General features: G+C 44.6%; 1 protein-coding gene across 1 annotated transcript; it reads left to right on the top strand.

Moving 5' to 3' along the window:
• Nucleotides 1-971: 971 nt before the first annotated feature.
• On the top strand, nt 972-15622 carry SLC35E3 (solute carrier family 35 member E3). Its single transcript, XM_056574165.1, has 5 exons — nt 972-1762; nt 3551-3661; nt 5910-6068; nt 6149-6231; nt 14568-15622. The coding sequence occupies exons 1-5, from the start codon at nt 1376-1378 to the stop codon at nt 14752-14754; spliced, it is 927 nt and encodes a 308-aa protein (XP_056430140.1). The 5' UTR covers nt 972-1375; the 3' UTR covers nt 14755-15622.
• The last annotated feature ends 2104 nt before the right edge of the window (nt 15623-17726 follow it).

Here is a 17726-nt window from a genome sequence, read left to right on the forward strand (position 1 = left end):
CTCAGTCACCCACCCCGATCCATGCATTTCTCATAGGGGGAGATTTATCAAAACCTGTCCAGAGGAAAAGTTTTCCAGTTGCCCATAGCAACCAATCAGATAGCTTCTTTAATTTTTCAGAGGCCTTGTTAAAAATGAAAGAAGCGATCTGATTGGTTGTTATGGGCAACTCAGTAACTTTTCCTCTGGACAGGTTTTGATGAATCTCCCCATACTGTTTATATCTGTTTATATCTGACCAGCCAACTAGAAAGCAAACAATGATTTGTTTATTATTTATTTGGATTCTTATAAATGTTAAAAGTATAACAGCATATAAAAACATCGTACAAGGATCCGCATCAAGATTATTGATTGTAGCTTTTGATAGCTTAGATCCTAAGGGGTGCAGAGTTATCAAAACCTGTCCAGATGAAAAGTTGCTGAGTTGCCCACAGCAACCAATCAGATCGCTTCTTTCATTTTTTTTTTTAGAAGGCCTCTGAAAAATGAAAGAAGCAATCTGATTGGTTGCTATGGGCAACTCAGCAACTTTTCCTCTGGACAGGTTTTGCTGAATCTCCCCCTTCGGATCTAAGCTATCAAAAGCTAAAATCAATAATCTTTATTTTGATAAATCTCCCCCTAGGTCTCTAGACCAGTGGTCCCCAAACTGTGGCCCTCTAGATGTTGCAAAACTACAACTCCCAGCATGCCTGGACAGCCAACGGCTGTCCAGGCATGCTGGGAATTGTAGTTTTGCAACATCTGGAGGGCCACAGTTTGGGGACCACCGCTCTAGACCTTGTATCTCCAGTTATTGCAAAACTACAACTCCCAGCACGCCCGGACAGCTTGTAGTTTTGCAACAGCTGTTGATCCACAGTTTGGAGACCACCAGCTTATAGACCAATCAGTAGTCCAGTCCTTATCCATTTGCAGCTGGAAACACTTAGCCCTCTGTCTATTTCGGCCACGCCCATGTATTTTACAAACCACGCCCACTCAGCCCTACTTCTCCTATGAGTATTAGCCTTCACAGTCACGTTCCTATTTTCATACAACTATCCCGACCGAACTGCTAAGCTCCCCCGGTCCTAGTCGCTAGAGGAGCCATCTTTTACTTTGGGCAGCACTCGCACTAATATCCCCGCTCCCCACCCCGCTCTATTCCTTCCAGTGAATGAAACGCTGTGACGTGTCCAGTTGTGGCAGTGCTGCGCATGCGCCGGAGTTGTGCCGCCGTCTGGGGCGGGGCGGTCAGCAGTGAGCTTGTACCTGGGTGCTATGTGATTCCCCCCCGCCCCCCGGCAGTATACTGTGCCTGGCCTTGACCTATGCTGCCCAGTTGTGCCCTGCAGTCGGGTCGGACGTCAGCCTTGGCGTGTCTTTGAGCATGTCTGCCTCTGCCCCCTGGAGGATAGCTGCCGGACTCCTGATAAACCTACTGGCCTCGATCTGCATCGTGTTTATCAATAAGTGGATCTATGTCCATCATGGCTTCCCCAACATGAGCCTCACCCTTGTGCACTTTGTGGTCACCTGGTTTGGGCTGTATCTGTGCCAGAGATGTGGGGTCTTTTGCCCTAAAAGCCTTCCTGCCACTAAAGTGCTGCTCCTGGCCTTGAGCTTCTGTGGATTCGTGGTCTTCACCAACTTGTCCCTTGAGAACAACACTATAGGCACCTACCAGCTGGCCAAAGTCATGACCACGCCAGTCATCATCCTCATCCAAACCCTATGGTATGGGAAGACGTTCTCCCTTCGGATCAAGCTTACCTTGGTGAGTGCCTGTCTATAGATTCCAGCCCTGGACTATTGTAGCTTTTAGAGCCCAATAATGAGTGGTATATGACTGCATCGGAAGTATGCGCCCATTCCAGTGGGTACATGATCGCATCTGGATAGTCCAGAAATGCCGTCACAGCTTCCCTTTACTTCTGTACAGATTTGTTTCTACTTTCACACAGGACTGAATTGCTGCAGATTTGTCGAGTATGTTCCTGATTAACTAACGTCAGTAATTCTGCAGAACTTCAGCAATCTGTCAGTAGCATCGCCCGCACTAACTTGTAAACACATGGTAATAGTGCGGGTAATGCTGAATCTAATGCAGTTTACCTTTTTGAATTCTGTTGCACCGTTCCCTTGAAAAATAAATAAATCCAAATATGCAAATGATGATGTTGGCGCACTGGGGGCCGTTCTTGGTTGATTCCTTTAATACAGCCCCTTAATAAATTTTAATTTTCTATTCTCCAGCAAATCCCCAATATGTCTCCAGACCACAAGCTCCCATTCGCCACTATACCCCCTTGTGCTGATGAATAAAGGTTCTGTATTACAGTAACCAACGGGTAGAACTGTGCACCAAGGAGCTGAAGATGCCCCCTGGGCACCATGAGCAGTATTTGCATATTTTGATTTAACTATTTAAGTAGGGGTGGGGGGAGCATTAGATTCAGCATTACATACACTATTACCATGTATTAACGGGTTAGTTTGGGTGTATTCACACATACAGTATCCTGACCTGCGCATAAAATATGTGCAGGATACTGTTTGTGTGTGAATACGCCCTAAAGAGGATAAGGTATAATGATCTGATCGTGGGGAGTCCGACCATTGGGTTCTCCTGAGATTTGGAGAATATGGACCCATCAAGCGAGGGTCATGCAGGCCCCCCGCACCTCTAGTCATTCTGCTATCTCTGGAAGCTCCCATAGAGAGTGAATAGAGTGGCGGCTCCTGCTGATTGGTGTAAATATAGTAAAACTTTAAACATAACCTGTGACATTTCTTCACCTGTCTGGATCATCTTTTCTTGTAGCTCTGTGTTTTGCTTTCCTGTTATTTATAGTAGAAATGTATGAATAAATAGCGTAATGAGTGTTACCAGTTGTGGGGTCTGTCCCTAGAAAGTCTTAGGCTACTAAATCAAAGCTGGCAGAGTAGGGACACAGTAACACCCAATTGGCTATTTCTTCATACATTCCAAGTAAGAATAACAGATGACTGGCACAATACAGAGCAGATGGTCAAGAATTCTAGATTAATGGGGAATTCAAAATTCTACTAAAACGGACATGTCAGGAGAGGGCACAGGTTCTCTTTAAAGGGGTTGTCCACTGAAAGACAACTTTATTCCCTGCCCACAGGATAGGGGATAAGTGTCTGATCATGGGGGTCCAACTACTGGTACCCCCTGCAATATCCTTAATGGGGCCTCAGCGCCCCTTTCTTTCTCTGGAGCTGTACTTTTCTGGCACTCCTATAGAAAAGTTAATGTAGAGAGCACTTGGTCCTCTCAGAGAGCCCATTCAGGAGATCGTGGGGGGTCTCAATGGTTAGACCCCCAGCAATCCCGTGGGTAGGGGATAAGTTGTCTTTCAGAAGATGTCCAGTGAAAAAAAAATGTATCCCCCTATCCGCAGGATACATAATTTCTTGGAGAAGAGCTAGGGGGCTCCGTACAGGAGATCAGACACTTAGAGGATAAGTTTTGTTACACTGAACATCTTCTTTAAAGCTGAATATTTTATTCATTCTTTCTTTTTCATTTGTTTTGCAGGTCCCTATAACATTAGGAGTGATTCTGAACTCTTACTACGATGTGAAGTTTAATATTTTGGGAATGGTGTTTGCTTCCCTTGGTGTTCTTGTCACATCTCTTTACCAAGTGGTTTGTAGTTTAATTTTTTTATTTTTTATTTTGTGTGTAATTTGTGCCAAACCAGAAGGCCAAGAACTAAGAACCTGTTCTTGCATCCCCTCAATAAATCCTGATGGGGGAAACCTGTGCCCTGGGGTCTGTCTTGTTGCCAACCAACATGGCGCAGGCTTCACCACGAGCCGAGACACGCCGGTGATCTCCGGCATCCTGCCACTGCAGGAGCATTCTATGTGCGCCGTCCAGCATTCTTCATTCAGAGCATCAGCAATTGTGGCTTAGCGGGACTTAGTATCTGGTGGTATGACCAGACCTTGGTTGGATGTAATCCCATGCTATCATTGGCCTCTTGCTGCTTCTGGGCATTTTATTATTTTTATATCCCTCATTGAGACTTGGAGGGGATCATGGTCTCGGTACTCTTATCATGATTAGAGATGAGCGAACTTACAGTAAATTCGATTTGTCACAAACTTCTCGGCTCGGCAGTTGATTACTTATCCTGCGTAAGTTAGTTCAGCCTTCAGGTGCTCCGGTGGGCTGGAAAAGGTGGATACATTCCAAGGAAAGAGTCTCCTAGGACTGTATCCACCTTTTCCAGCCCACCGGAGCACCTGAAAGCTGAACTAATTTATGCAGGAAAAGTCATCAACTGCCGAGAAGTTTGTGACGAATCGAATTTACTGTAAGTTCGCTCATCTCTTATCATGATATATTGTGACTTGACATGGTACCTTACATGTTATCTCATCTGTTGACAAGTAGATCCCCTGAAGACATCCCCCATCCATTCAGTGGATTTTTCATGTGGACAGAAATGCACTGGGAACGCTTGTTATATATTTAAATAATTACCTGGTTACCAGATGTACCTGCGTTGTTTACTGTAATTTAGGGATGACTAGGTCATTAATACTTTGACCAATTTTCTAGGGACCCTTTCTATTTTCCTATTTAGGTCCTTAAGTTTGTGTTTTGTCTTTGTCTCTCTTTCGTCTCTTTCTTGTGTTATAGTACTATTCTATCTGGTGGTTTTTAATCAAGAATCTAATAAACCTATTTTAATCGGCCGTATAATTTTTTATAGGTATCTTGTTGCCATCCAAGCATCTCAACAGAATAGTGCAGAAAGCTATGTCCTTTTAGTAATTCCTTGTGATCAAGCACTTGGTTGTATTTACAAGTTGAAGAGAGAAAAAGAATTCACTGATTCAGTAGAACACCAAAATTCATGAATTCAATTTTATTCAGAAAAATGACAATAAATACATGAAAAAGCCAATTTGCACACATAATGGCCAATAGTGCATGACACAAACACATTAAAAACACTTAAAATTCTGGCTACACATGCCAGTACACAGCTTAGGGGAGGGGCCATGAACCCCCTCACCTACATTGACACCCGTCCTCCTATACAATAATTGAAATCAATATTCCTTAGCCATAATATGAACACCAGTCTGAATACAAAAATATACAATATAATATTAGGAAACACAATTCATAAATTACACAATACCAATGCAAAAGATTATATATCCAAAGTGACCAGTGCTTATGCAATCAGGTATATTCCAAATAAGGAAATGATCCTATAATGGTATAACTAAGATGAAATACAGCAAATGAATAAAAGCCAAGTCACAATAGAAAAAATACGTAGCTAATGAATGTGCCCTAATACTTAGCTGAAGATGCTCATGAACAGAAGCGAGCCTCCCAGACTGGAATAGAGCCAATGTAAAGGAGGACGGGGTCACCCAGACCCCCACACATTCCGTTGCCTGGGATGGCAACTTCCTCAGGTTGTATTTATGGCGCTGGTGCTATGTACTGAAAATCTGCAGCAGTGGCCAGGATCATAGATGACTCCATCAGAGCTGATATATTTCCATGGCAGTAAGGGGCCTAATGAAGGCTTCAAGTATATGCCTAAAAGGACCATAGCCCAGCTCTGGTGGTGGCTCATCTCCCCAGAAAGCAAAATCACGTCTGATACTTCATTGCCCCCCGACTGTAGGGAAGAGTCAGGAGGGCTCCACACGTATTCGGTCGTCTGCTGCGGCCAACTTTTTGCTAATGTGTATCCCCTATACACATTAGCAAAAAGTTGGCCGCAGCAGACCAAATAGAGGCCAATAGAAAACATGTTATTGCATAAAATAAAAAAGTAAAGAGAAAAGTACTGACAGGTAATAGTTTGCCCTCTACCCACATCTGTTATTTGGTTTTCATCACTGTTTGGATTTATTTGCAGTGGGTTGGAGCCAAACAGCATGAGTTACAGGTCAACTCTATGCAGCTGCTGTACTACCAAGCACCTTTATCTTCTGGTATGCTGCTGTCTGTAATACCTTTCTTTGAACCTATTGTTGGTGACGGAGGAATACTTGGACCATGGTCATTTACAGCCCTGGTAAGTTTTATAGCTCTTCAGATGCATGGACATTCCAGAGTTAGCTGTTTGCGACCATTGGCAGCTGTTCTCTCTTACAGGTGATGGTGCTTCTGTCTGGAGTTATTGCGTTCACAGTAAACCTGTCCATCTACTGGATCATTGGCAATACTTCACCTGTCACGTATCCTTTTTACGCCACTTTTCTTCATGCTGGCAAAATGAATGGCTTTGTGGTAAGTCTTGTGAGTAAGTAGCTCAGACAGTTCTGGATATGAGGGGCAAGAGCCTTTACCATGGCCCAGTGTAGTGGCAGAGATGTGTATGAATGAGGCTTATTCTGTATTTTTGCTCAAAATGAATGGCTTCTGCATGGAATCCTATCATAACCATCTGACTGTAGCCTAAAAAAAACTGCCCTTTGGTGTAGACTTGCTTTATGGCTTTTAAAAGGTTTTTTTTATGGGGTCTTTTATTTTTTTGTTTTATCACTTGGTGGCATTTAGCAGTCTTGTTGAGAAGCAAGTGACAGAACAATAAATGCCAGGGGCGGACTGACCGGCCGGTCCGATCGGACGTCGTCCGAGGGCCCGGACGGGTACAGGGCCCGCCTCTGCTCCTGGGGATCCAGGACACTTGTCTTGGATCCCCAGCAGACAGCGCTGCCTTCTCCTGTCTGTGCGACACATGCACATACAGGAGAAGGTGTCCCCTCTGTGAGTCACATCTGCGACTTAAACAGAGGAGAGGTGACCGACGCAGATGACGTCACTAATCGGTGTCTGCACTGTGTAGGAAGGAAGACTCGGGCCCCTGCTGCGCTCTGGAGAAGATCGCTGCGTGGGACATCAGGTCAGCATTTTTTTTCAACCTGGGAAGGAGGGGGGGGGGGGTTTAGGGAGGGGGAAATACTCTGCTGCCTGCATGTACTGAGAGGGGGGGGGGGGGGCTCTAACTCTGCTGTATACACCTACTGTGAGGGGTACTCTGTCCACACCTACTTTGAAGGGGTGGGTGATACTCTGCTGCCTACTGTGGGGGGGAATACTGATGCCTATGCCTACTGTGGAGGGGGACCCTGCTGCCTACGCCTACTGTAAGGGGGGGGGGGGGGGGGGGGAACCCTGCTGCTTACGCCTAACGTGAGGGGTACTCTGCTGCCTACACCTACTATGGGGGACTATCTACTATGTTCCTGCCTAGCTAATATGGGGACAAACTACATAGGGGTTTTCATAGTGCCCCTCCCGAGACTAGACTGTGGATTCGCCACTGGGTGGAGGGGGTGCTGGCTACCTACTTGACTAACTCCCAGACTACCTAACTTTGTACCTGGATGCCTAACTACTTACCTACATACCTGGCTATCTAACTACCTACCTACATATCTTGCTACCTACCTACATATTTGGCTACCTAACTATGTACATACCTGGCCTTCATACATGGCTGCCTAACTAGCAACCTACCTGGCTAGTCACCTATCTACATATCTGGCTTCCTGATCTACCTACTTAGTTAACTGTTTACATGGCTATCTACTCGCCCTTTTACTGTGCAGGACCCAAGGAAGGCATTTTTACAGTTTGTGGGCTTATAGATGGAAAGATGTCTAACATGTTTGTCCTGCATATGGTAAGAGATGGACATGGCGGTCTGATCTGGACAGAGAAGAAAAGGAAAGAGGACGCCGCAGATAAGGGAAAACTTAATTGTGAATCCCAAAATGTAACTGTAATCACTTATATGGTATACACATCCTGTGTATAGCTGTTTATCTACCGCCATATGGTCCTGTATATAATCACTTATATTGTATACAGATCCTGTATAGTATACTGGTCTGTTTTATAGTGGTTTTATTCAGTACAATATGGCTGTATTATCCAGTTATTGTATGGTGCTATATATTTCCTCATTGTATACTGGTATTATTGGTCATGGAAAATTATTTTATCTACGTTAGTGTTTCTTATATGTAAACTTCAGTTTATTTTGTGTGTAGGGCTGGTGGAGGGATTTGGGTAGAATAGGGGCAGAAGTGTGACCAGCAGCATAGCATCGCAGGGGGCCCTTACTTTTTCTGGTCCGGCGGCACGGAGTGTTGTCAGTCCGCCTCTGATAAATGCCATCATGTCACATCTCTCCAAAAATGGCTAACATTGGAACAAACGTATCCAGTGGATTGTAACAGTTTCCAGCTGGGCGTAGTGCTGTTTTATACTAGAGTCGGCCAAACCAGCCACCACTAGCAGGTTTAGTTGACTGCTTAACCCCTTAAGGACGCATTCATACGCCCTGCGTTCTTCCGGCCCCTGCCGCTCACCGGGCAGGGACCGGACCAGGAGTCCTGTGGTCAATCCCCCCCCCCATATCGGCGATCGCCGCAAATCGCGCGTCAATTCAGATGTGCAATTTGCGGTTATTCCGGGTCAATCTGGTCTCTGGTGACCCGGAATCAAAGGGTGAATGGGGCTGTCCGAGACAGCTTACTCAGCAGGAGTGAGGTGGCACGGGTGCCACCTCATGATCATGTGATTGATCGGTCGGAACGACCGATCAATAACGGACCTGCTGGGGATGGCGATCGGAATGGAGATCGGCGCCGGCAGGGGTCTCCTACCTTGCCCTGGTCCGGCGGGGGTCCCCTCAGGATCGGTGGTGGCGACAGGAGGAGTAGGATCAGCTGCAGCTGCGGCCCCGGGGCAGGATACAGCAGGAGCTAAAGCCTGTTCACTTCCTGCTGTTGCTTAGCAACAACTCTCGGCATGCAAAGCCAAAGGGCATGCTGGGAGTTGTAGTTTTGCAACAGCTGGAGTTCCAACTACAACTCCCAGCATGTCCTTTGGTAGTCTGGGCATGGGGGGTTGTAGTTATGCAACAGCTGGAGGCACATTTTTTCTATGAAAAAGTGCATCCAGCTGTTGCATAACTACAACTCCCAGCATGCACAGACTACAAAAGGGTATGCTGGGAGTTGTAGCAGTGTGCCTCCAGCTGTTGCAAAACTACAACTCTCAGCATGCCCTTTGGCTGTCATGTTGCAGTTTTGCAACAGCTGGAGGCACACTGGTTGCGAAACACTGAGTTAAGTAACAAACTCACAGTGTTTAGCAACCAATGTGCCTCCAGCTGTTGCATAACTACAACTCCCAGCATGTATGGTCTGTCAGAGCATGCTTTGAGTTGTAGTTTTGTAACAGCTGGAGGTTTGCCCAGAAACTCGCTGTAAACCCCCCCACCCCCCCGTGTGACTGTATCCTAAAAACACTACACTACACAAAATAAAAAGTAAAGCACTACATACCCCTACACAGTCCCCCCCCAAATAAAAAAAAAGAAAAGAAAAAGTCTTGTACGGCACGGTTTCCAAAACAGAGCCTCCAGCTGTGGAAAAACAACAACTAAAAGTATTGCCGGACAGCCACTGACTGTCAAGGCATGCTGGGAGTTTTGCAACAGCTGGAGACACCCTGTTTGAGAAACACTGCTGTAGGGTATTTTTGTGGCGGATTCAAATCCCCTATTTATGGTGCTCTCTCGCTTTGGCGCCCTGTCATATTTTAAGGAAACAGTTTAGGGCCACATATGGGGTATCTCCGTACTCGGGAGAAATTGCGTTACAAATTTTGGGGGGCTTTTTCTCCTTTTACCCCTTATGAAAAGGTAAAGTTGGGGTCTACACCAGCATGTTAGTGTAAAAAAAATTTACACTAAAATGCTGGTGTTGCCCCATACTTAAATTTTCACAAGCGGTAAAAGGAAAAAAGACCCCCAAAATTTGTAACGCAATTTCTCCTGAGTACGGGAATACCCCATATGTGGGCGTAAAGTGCTCTGTAGGTGCACAACAAGGCTCAGAAGTGAGAGCGCACTATGTACATTTGAGGTCTAAATTGGTGATTTGCACAGGGGTGGCTGATTTCACAGCTGTTCTGATGTAAACGCAAAACAATAAATACCCACATGTGACCCCATTTTGGAAACTAAATCCCTCACGGAATGTAACAAGGGGTATATTGAGCCTTAACACCCCACAGGTGTTTGACAAATTTTCGTTAAAGTTGGATGTGAGAAAAAAAACAAAAAAACATTTTACTAAAATGCTGATGTTACCCTACATTTTTCATTTTCACAAGGGAGAATAGGAAAAAAGCCCCACTAAAATTTGTAACCCCATTTTTTTTCTGAGTAAGAACATACCCCATATGTGGATGTAAAGTGCTCTGTGGGCGAACTACAATGCTCAGAAGAGAAGGAGCGCCATTGGGATTTTGGCAAGAGGTGTCTGAAATTGAAGGCCATGTGTGTTTACAAAGCCCCCACATGTGACCCCATTTTGGAGACTACACCCCTCATGTAATGTAATAAGCGATGCAGTGAGCATTTTCACCCCACAGGTGTCTGACAGATTTTTGGAACAGTGGTCCCTGAAAATGAAAAATTAGATTTTTTCATTTGCGCAGCCACTGTTCCAAAGATCTGTCAAAAGCCAGTGGGGTGTAAATGTTCTCTGCACCCCTTAGTAAATTCTGTGAGGGGGGGTAGTTTCCAAAATGGGGTCACATGTGGGGAGGGGGGGTCAACTGTTCTGGCACCACAGGGGGCTTTGTAAACACACATGGCATCCCACTTCTATTCCAACCAAATTCTCTCTCACCAAACGCTCAATGGCGCTCTTCCTCTTCTGAGCATTGTAGTTTGCTCGCAGAGCACTTTACATCCACATATGGGGTATTGCCATACTCAGATAAAATGGGCTTACAAATTTTGGGAAGCTTTTTCTCCAATTACCCCTTGTGAAAATGAAAAATTTGGGGTAACACCAGCATTTGTGAAAAAAAATCTAATTTTTCATTTTCACGTCCAACTTTAGCACTGTAAGGTGTTAAGGCTCACTGTATGCCTTATGTTGCTTGAGGGGTGTAGTTTCCAAAATAGTATGCCGTGTGTGTGTGTGTGTGTGTGGGGGGGGGGGGGGGGTTCTGCTGTTCTGGCACCATAGGGCTTCCTAAATGTGACATGCCACCCAAAAACCATTTCAGAAAAACTCGCTCTCCAAAATCCCATTGTCACTCCTTCCCTTCTGAGCCTTGTAGTGCACCCACAGAGCACTTTACATCCACATATGAGGTATTTCCTTACTTGAGAGAAATTGTTTTACAAATTTTGGGGGGCTTTCCCTCCTATTACCCCTTGTAAAATTTAAAAAACTGGGTCTACAAGAATATACGAGTGTAAAAAATGAAAATTTTTAATTTTCTCCTTTACCTTGCTGCTATTCCTGTGAAACAGGAAAGGGTTAACACACTTTCTGAATGTCATTTTGAATACTTTGGGGGTGCAGTTTTTATAATGGGGTCATATATCTAATCAGACCCCTCAAATCCACTTCAAAACTGAACTGGTCCCTGAAAAATTCAGATTTTGAAAATTTTGTGGAAAATTGGAAAATTGCTGCTGAACTTTGAAGCCCTCTGATGTCTTCCAAAAGTAAAAACATGTCAACTTTATGATGCAAATATAAAGTAGACATATTGTATATGTGAATCAGTATATAATTAATTTGCAATATCCATTTTCCTTACAATCAGAGTTTCAAAGTTAGAAAAATGCTAAATTTTCTACATGAAATTTTGGGATTTTTCACCAAGAAAGGATGCAAGTAATGATGAAAATTTACCGCTATCATAAAGTAGAATATGTCACGAAAAAACATTCTCGGAATCAGAATAATCGGTAAAGGCATCCCAGAGTTATTAATGCATAAAGTGACAGTGTTCATAATTGCAAAAAAGGGCTGAGTCCTTTAACCCCTTAAGGACTGAGCCCTTTTTCACCTTAAAGCCTCTTTCACACTGCCGTTAAAGTGTTTTTTTTGGTTTTTTTTTCTTGTGGGAGCCACGGGTAACAACGGGTACCGACTGCTCCCATTTACTATTATGGGGCTGTCGGGCACCGTTGTTTTTTGACGGGCATAGCAGAAAAAAAGATGCAAGCAGTATTTTTTTATCCCGCTATTCTTCCGGCTCCCCTGACGGCCGTCACACTACAGTGTCATAACGTGTCATAATGTAGCCTTAGGCAAAAAAATTAAAAAGTCACAAATTTATTGTGCAAACTTATTTCACTCAATGAGTGGTGTAAGAATTGACAAGGCAACAAAAACCGGTAAGTTGAAAAATTTATAATGGTGCATTTTATGTTGGCATAAAGGAAAAAGGCTGAGCGCCCACCCAAGTAGGCTGATATGTTGCCGACCTCACAGGTGCACCAAAATGCTGCCTATAAAAGTGATTAAGGCTCATTAGATTTGGAGTTTATACACCTCCAAGTACAAGATTTGAACAAGATGCCTGCAGCAGACCACATGTGCCACAATGCTCTACCACAGTAGTGCACCTAAATGTACAGTGACCCCCCCGACCTACGATGGCCCCGACATATGATCAAATCGACATACGATGGCCTCTCAGAGGCCATCGCATGTCGATGTCAGCATCGACATACGATGCTTTTTTATGTCGGGGCCATCGCATTAAGTGCTATCCGGCAGCGCCAAACGCTTAAGTGCTGCCGGATAGCAGCTTAATGTTCCCAGTGTGGTGCGGTAAGTATTACTTACCCCTCCACGATGCTCCGGGGTGCCCTCCGGGTCCAGCGCTGGTCTTCCGGTGTCTTCTCGGCCCTCTCCGATTACGTCCATACGCTGCTGCGCACGTCATCCAATAGGAATGGCGTACGCAGCGCCGTAATGATGTCTCTACGCAGGCCCAGTAAGGCCTTGCGGAAGAAAGCCGAGGACCGGAGAAGACAGCGGAGGCCCAGGGTCACCATCGGGAGCGGCGGGGACACCATCGCGAGCGGCGGGGACACCATCGCGAGCGGCGGGGACGGGTGAATACAGCTTCCTATACTTTTATATTGCACGGATCCCTCAACATACGATGGATTCAACAAACGATTGCTCGTTTGGAACGAATTACCATCGTATGTTGAGGGACCACTGTATGTATTCTTCTATATGTGGCACTTGTGGTCTGCTGCTGGCATCCCCAATTGTATGCATATTATGCTGGGGATGGCTCTTAGCAATGGACCACAAGTGCAGGATCTGCTCCCCCCCAGCATAAATGCACAATTGCATTTGGGGTTGAGCCTTTCCTGCCATTTGAAACCACTTTTTTTCTTATTGTTCATAAAGGGAAAAAGGGCATGTTTAAGAAATAAAATGCATAAGGCACAAATGATACATTCCCCCCATGTATTATATTCCGATTTTGCTTGTGATTTCATGCCATTGTACCGTAGTTCCACAGTTAGGGTCTGTTCACACTGCAGAATTTCCGCATGTGGATTCCACCTCAAATTAAACACCAATAGACTTCTTTGGGATTCTGAATCTGAATTTCCACATGCGAATTTCACACAAAATCCGCACAAGCCAGAAACCACCAAAATGAATGCGGAAGCGTAATTAGTGTGGATATGTGGAAATTCTGCCGTGTAAATAGCCCCTTAGGCTGGGTTCACACTTGAGATGCTCCAGATGGAAAACTTTGCTAGGACTATGCAGACATTGCCCTCCCCATAGACTGCAATGTCTGTGGAGCAAAAATCCACCAGAACATTGAACAAGTTCAATATTCTGGCAGAAATTTTCACATGGATTTTCCGGGCAGAATATCTGCCTCAAATGCTTTGCAGTGTGCACTGCAGCAGAATCCCATTGCCAGCAATGGGATCCTGCTGCACCGGAATTTCCAAGTGGAATTTTAAAACAGAATTTCACTCGGAAATTCTGTAGTGTGAGCCCAGCCTTAGGGCAAGGATCCTATACTGTGGCTACAACTCAGCCACTGCATGTAAACATAGCCTGTAGAGGCCTTTGGTATAGTCTCTCTATTTTTTGTCTTGGGCTAAGCTCACAGTAAGTAAAATTTCTGGATGTATTGTATTATACGCAAAACTTTTGTTGGTAATCAGCAAAAAAAAAGCAGATTATGGATGAAATAAACCACGTGCGGAAACTTGGCCTTACCCATTATTGAGAGAAATCACCGACTATTGTTTTTAGTGTAACAAAGTGGGAGTCACCGAAAACACTAATACTTAACTTTTATTAGATATATTTTAAAAAGGTTCCAGAGCAGGGCCGCCCTTATCAGGGCGTAAACTCCGCCTAGGTATAGGTATAGTAAGAGGGCGAACCAGGGAAAGTGACAGGTAGTGGCCAATCATCAACTACGGCCTATTACCCCTCCTAGGTCCTTTTTCCCCTCTTTCCCCACCTATACCCCATCCTTTATTGTGAGGTCATATATACAATTATATTCCCTGACCTACGTGGTTGCCTATAGGGATAATTATATATCTATATTTTTGAGCAATTGGAGACTACATGGACACTGATCAGGTCCTGGTTTTTGTTTAATTCTTTTTTGTTGATGGTTTTTCGGGGTTTATCCCCTGACTTACCCATTATTGCAATTGTAATTTTGTTCCTTAACTAAACCATAGCTACAATATGTTTGGACACTTCAAGTTCTGCATCACTCTTCTGGGAGGATACATCCTGTTTCAGGACGCCCTTTCTCTAAATCAAGGACTCGGTATCATTTGCACAATGCTTGGAATCTTGGCTTATACGCACTTCAAACTCAATGAACAAGAAGTAACTAAAAGTAAACTGGTTCAGAGACCCTGATTCTTCCCTTCTCAGACTGCATTCAAGCCATTTTTGTAAATGTAAAACAGTTTTAAATGCTATAAGAATTATAGAATATATCATTTTGAGACAAAAGAAGCATATAGACCAATTCGGCATTAAGTGTATACTTAGTGTCACAGAAGATGCATGTAACCCATAGACACAATGGGCAGATTCATCAAAACCTGCGCAAAAGAAAAGTGGATCAGTTGCTCATAGCAACCAATTAGATTGCTTCTTCATAAAAAATAAAAAAAAATCTAATTGGTTGCTATGGAGAACTGGTCAACTTTTTTCTTTGCACAGGTTTTGCTAAATCTCCCTTAATGTACTTGCACAAGGTCTTAGTTTTGCACATGGCACGTATGAATATTGTCACAGGAGTAGATTTATCAAAACCTGCGCTGGGGAATAGTGATGTAGTTGCCGATAGTAACCAATCAGATATTACATTTTTCCCAGGCCTTTTTAAAAATGAAAGAAGCAATCTGGTTGCCATGAGCAACTGCACCATCCCCAACTCTTCCTCTACACAGGTTTTGATAAATCTTTATCCGTATTTTTATCCTGATCATCATTTTATCAGCAGTTTACTAATGTACATGAAGGATTTTTAAGTATTAAAGAAATGTTTAATATGGTAAGATGAGAGAGATGTATTTAAAAGTTCCTGTTGGCAAACTCATTGGACTTCCAGGAAAGTAACTTTGAAACCTCTATGAGTGCAAATGCAAAGTTTGTATAAATGGATCCTCGGAATATTCAGTATTCATATTGAATAAATGTGAAGAGCTTTTCATACACCGGCCTCTAGAGATTCTTCTTCTACTTGTAAGTCAGTGACTGTAGATTTCCATACAAGAAAAGGATAATTTGCAGTTTACAATGAATTCAATATTTTGTAATTCCTGTATAATATACATTGTTAGATTATTGTATATTGAATATGATAATTCTCAAAATATAAAATCAAAATGGCTGCTGAGTAAACAGAAAAGCTTTAAGAACTGTGAGGTAGGAGACCGCAGAGTGGCCGCCTGTGTTTACAGCTATGTTTAAAAGAAGCACTCCACTTTTTAGTGTTAGTTTAGTTTTTATTTTTTTTCTCCCATATCATTCACCATCATCACATTTGTCATCACTAGTCCTACAACGACATTTGTTTTCAGTGCATCAATGTGGTATATTACTAGTCTGACCCACAGAAAATCACAGTGCTTAACCCCTTAAGGACCATGGACCTTTAAAGGGGTACTCTGCCCCTGGCATCTTATCCCCTATCCAAAGGATAGGGGATAAGATGTTAGATCGCCGCGGTCCCGCTGCTGGGGACCCCGGGGATCACCGCTGCGGCACCCCGCTATCATTACTGCGCAGAGCGAGTTTGCTCTGTGCGTAATGACGGGCGATACAGGGGCCGGAGCAGCGTGATGTCATGGCTCCGCCCCTCATGACATCATGACCAGCCCCCTTAATGCAAGTCTATGGCAGGAGGCGTGACGACCGCCATGCCCCCTCCCATAGACTTGTATTGAGGGGGGTGGGCCGTGACGTCACGAGGGGCGGAGCCGTGACGTAACAATGCTCCGGCCCCTGTATTGCCCGTCATTACGTGCAGAGCGATCTCGCTCTGCGCAGTAATGATAGCGGGGTGCCGCAGCAGCGATCCCCGGGGTCCCCAAAGGATAGGGGAGAAGATGTCTAGGGGCGGAGTACTCCTTTAAGGACTTACATCTAAGCACCCTGGTAGTTAAGGACCAAGGACGTACCCGTGGGATATCGATCAGCAGTCACCCCGTGCAAATGCGCAGGGGGTTCATTAGACCCCACCCCATGTTGGCGATCGTCGCAAATCGCAAGTGAATTCACACTTGTGATTTGTGGAGATTCAGGTGATGTGGGTCATGGTGACCTGGAGATACATGGTGATCGGGGGTGTAGGATACACCCCCAGCCACCTCCTGTATCTATGGGGAGGTAGCGAGGATCGCTACTATTGGCCGGACGATCAACCGGCCAATAGCAGCCGGCAGGGGAGGGGTTAACGGCATCTTCCCGCAGCTCCTGCGGCTGCCTGAGTTCAGTCAGCTGTCAGAGCTGCTGGAGGAAGCCAGGGACCCCCCCCTCTGCCGAGATCGGAGCCCCCTCAGAAGAAAAGAAGCCCCTATAGAGCAGGGACAGAATAAAGGTAGTGTAGATGAGCGAACTTACAGTAAATTCGATTCGTCACGAACTTCTCGGCTCGGCAGTTGATGACTTATCCTGCATAAATTAGTTCAGCTTTCAGGTGCTCCCGTGGGCTGGAAAAGGTGGATACAGTCCTAGGAGACTCTTTCCTTGGAATGTATCCACCTTTTCCAGCCCACCGGACCACCTGAAGGCTGAACTAATTTACGCAGGATAAGTTATCAACTGCCGAGCCGAGAAGTTCGTAACAAATCGAATTTACTGTAAGTTCACTCATCTCTAAAAGGTAGGATTAAAAAAGTTTAAAAAAATAAAATGAAAAATTCTCCCCCAGGGCACTGCGATTTGCCCCCCCCCCCCCCTTTTTTTTTTTTTTTTTTTTTTTTTTTTTTGGTCGCAGCTGCTTTTTTTTTTTTCTTTACCCCAGATAATGGTGTGTGATTTTTAATCACACACCGTTATATAATACAGTCACACCAAACACACACTACATCCACCCCTGGGTCATCATTCTGGGAACATAATCTGTTTTATAATTTTATGTCCCACTGTACCCCATTTTAGTTATTTAGTGTACCCCTGTTATTTACCCCATGAAATGCTTCTTGAGGGGGGGGGGGGGGTCCTGCTGTTCTGGCTCCATAGGCAGCAATGCAAAGCTCAAGGACCCTGACTGCACTCCTGCTCCTCCAAAACCTGGTGTGCACCCTCAGAGCTGCTTACATCAAGATATGAGGTTTGTCCTTACTCCAAATAAATGTACCTACAAACTTACGATGACA

The sequence above is a fragment of the Hyla sarda genome, chromosome 4 (assembly GCF_029499605.1).
Source record: "Hyla sarda isolate aHylSar1 chromosome 4, aHylSar1.hap1, whole genome shotgun sequence".
In the NCBI taxonomy this organism is placed as follows: domain Eukaryota; kingdom Metazoa; phylum Chordata; class Amphibia; order Anura; family Hylidae; genus Hyla; species Hyla sarda.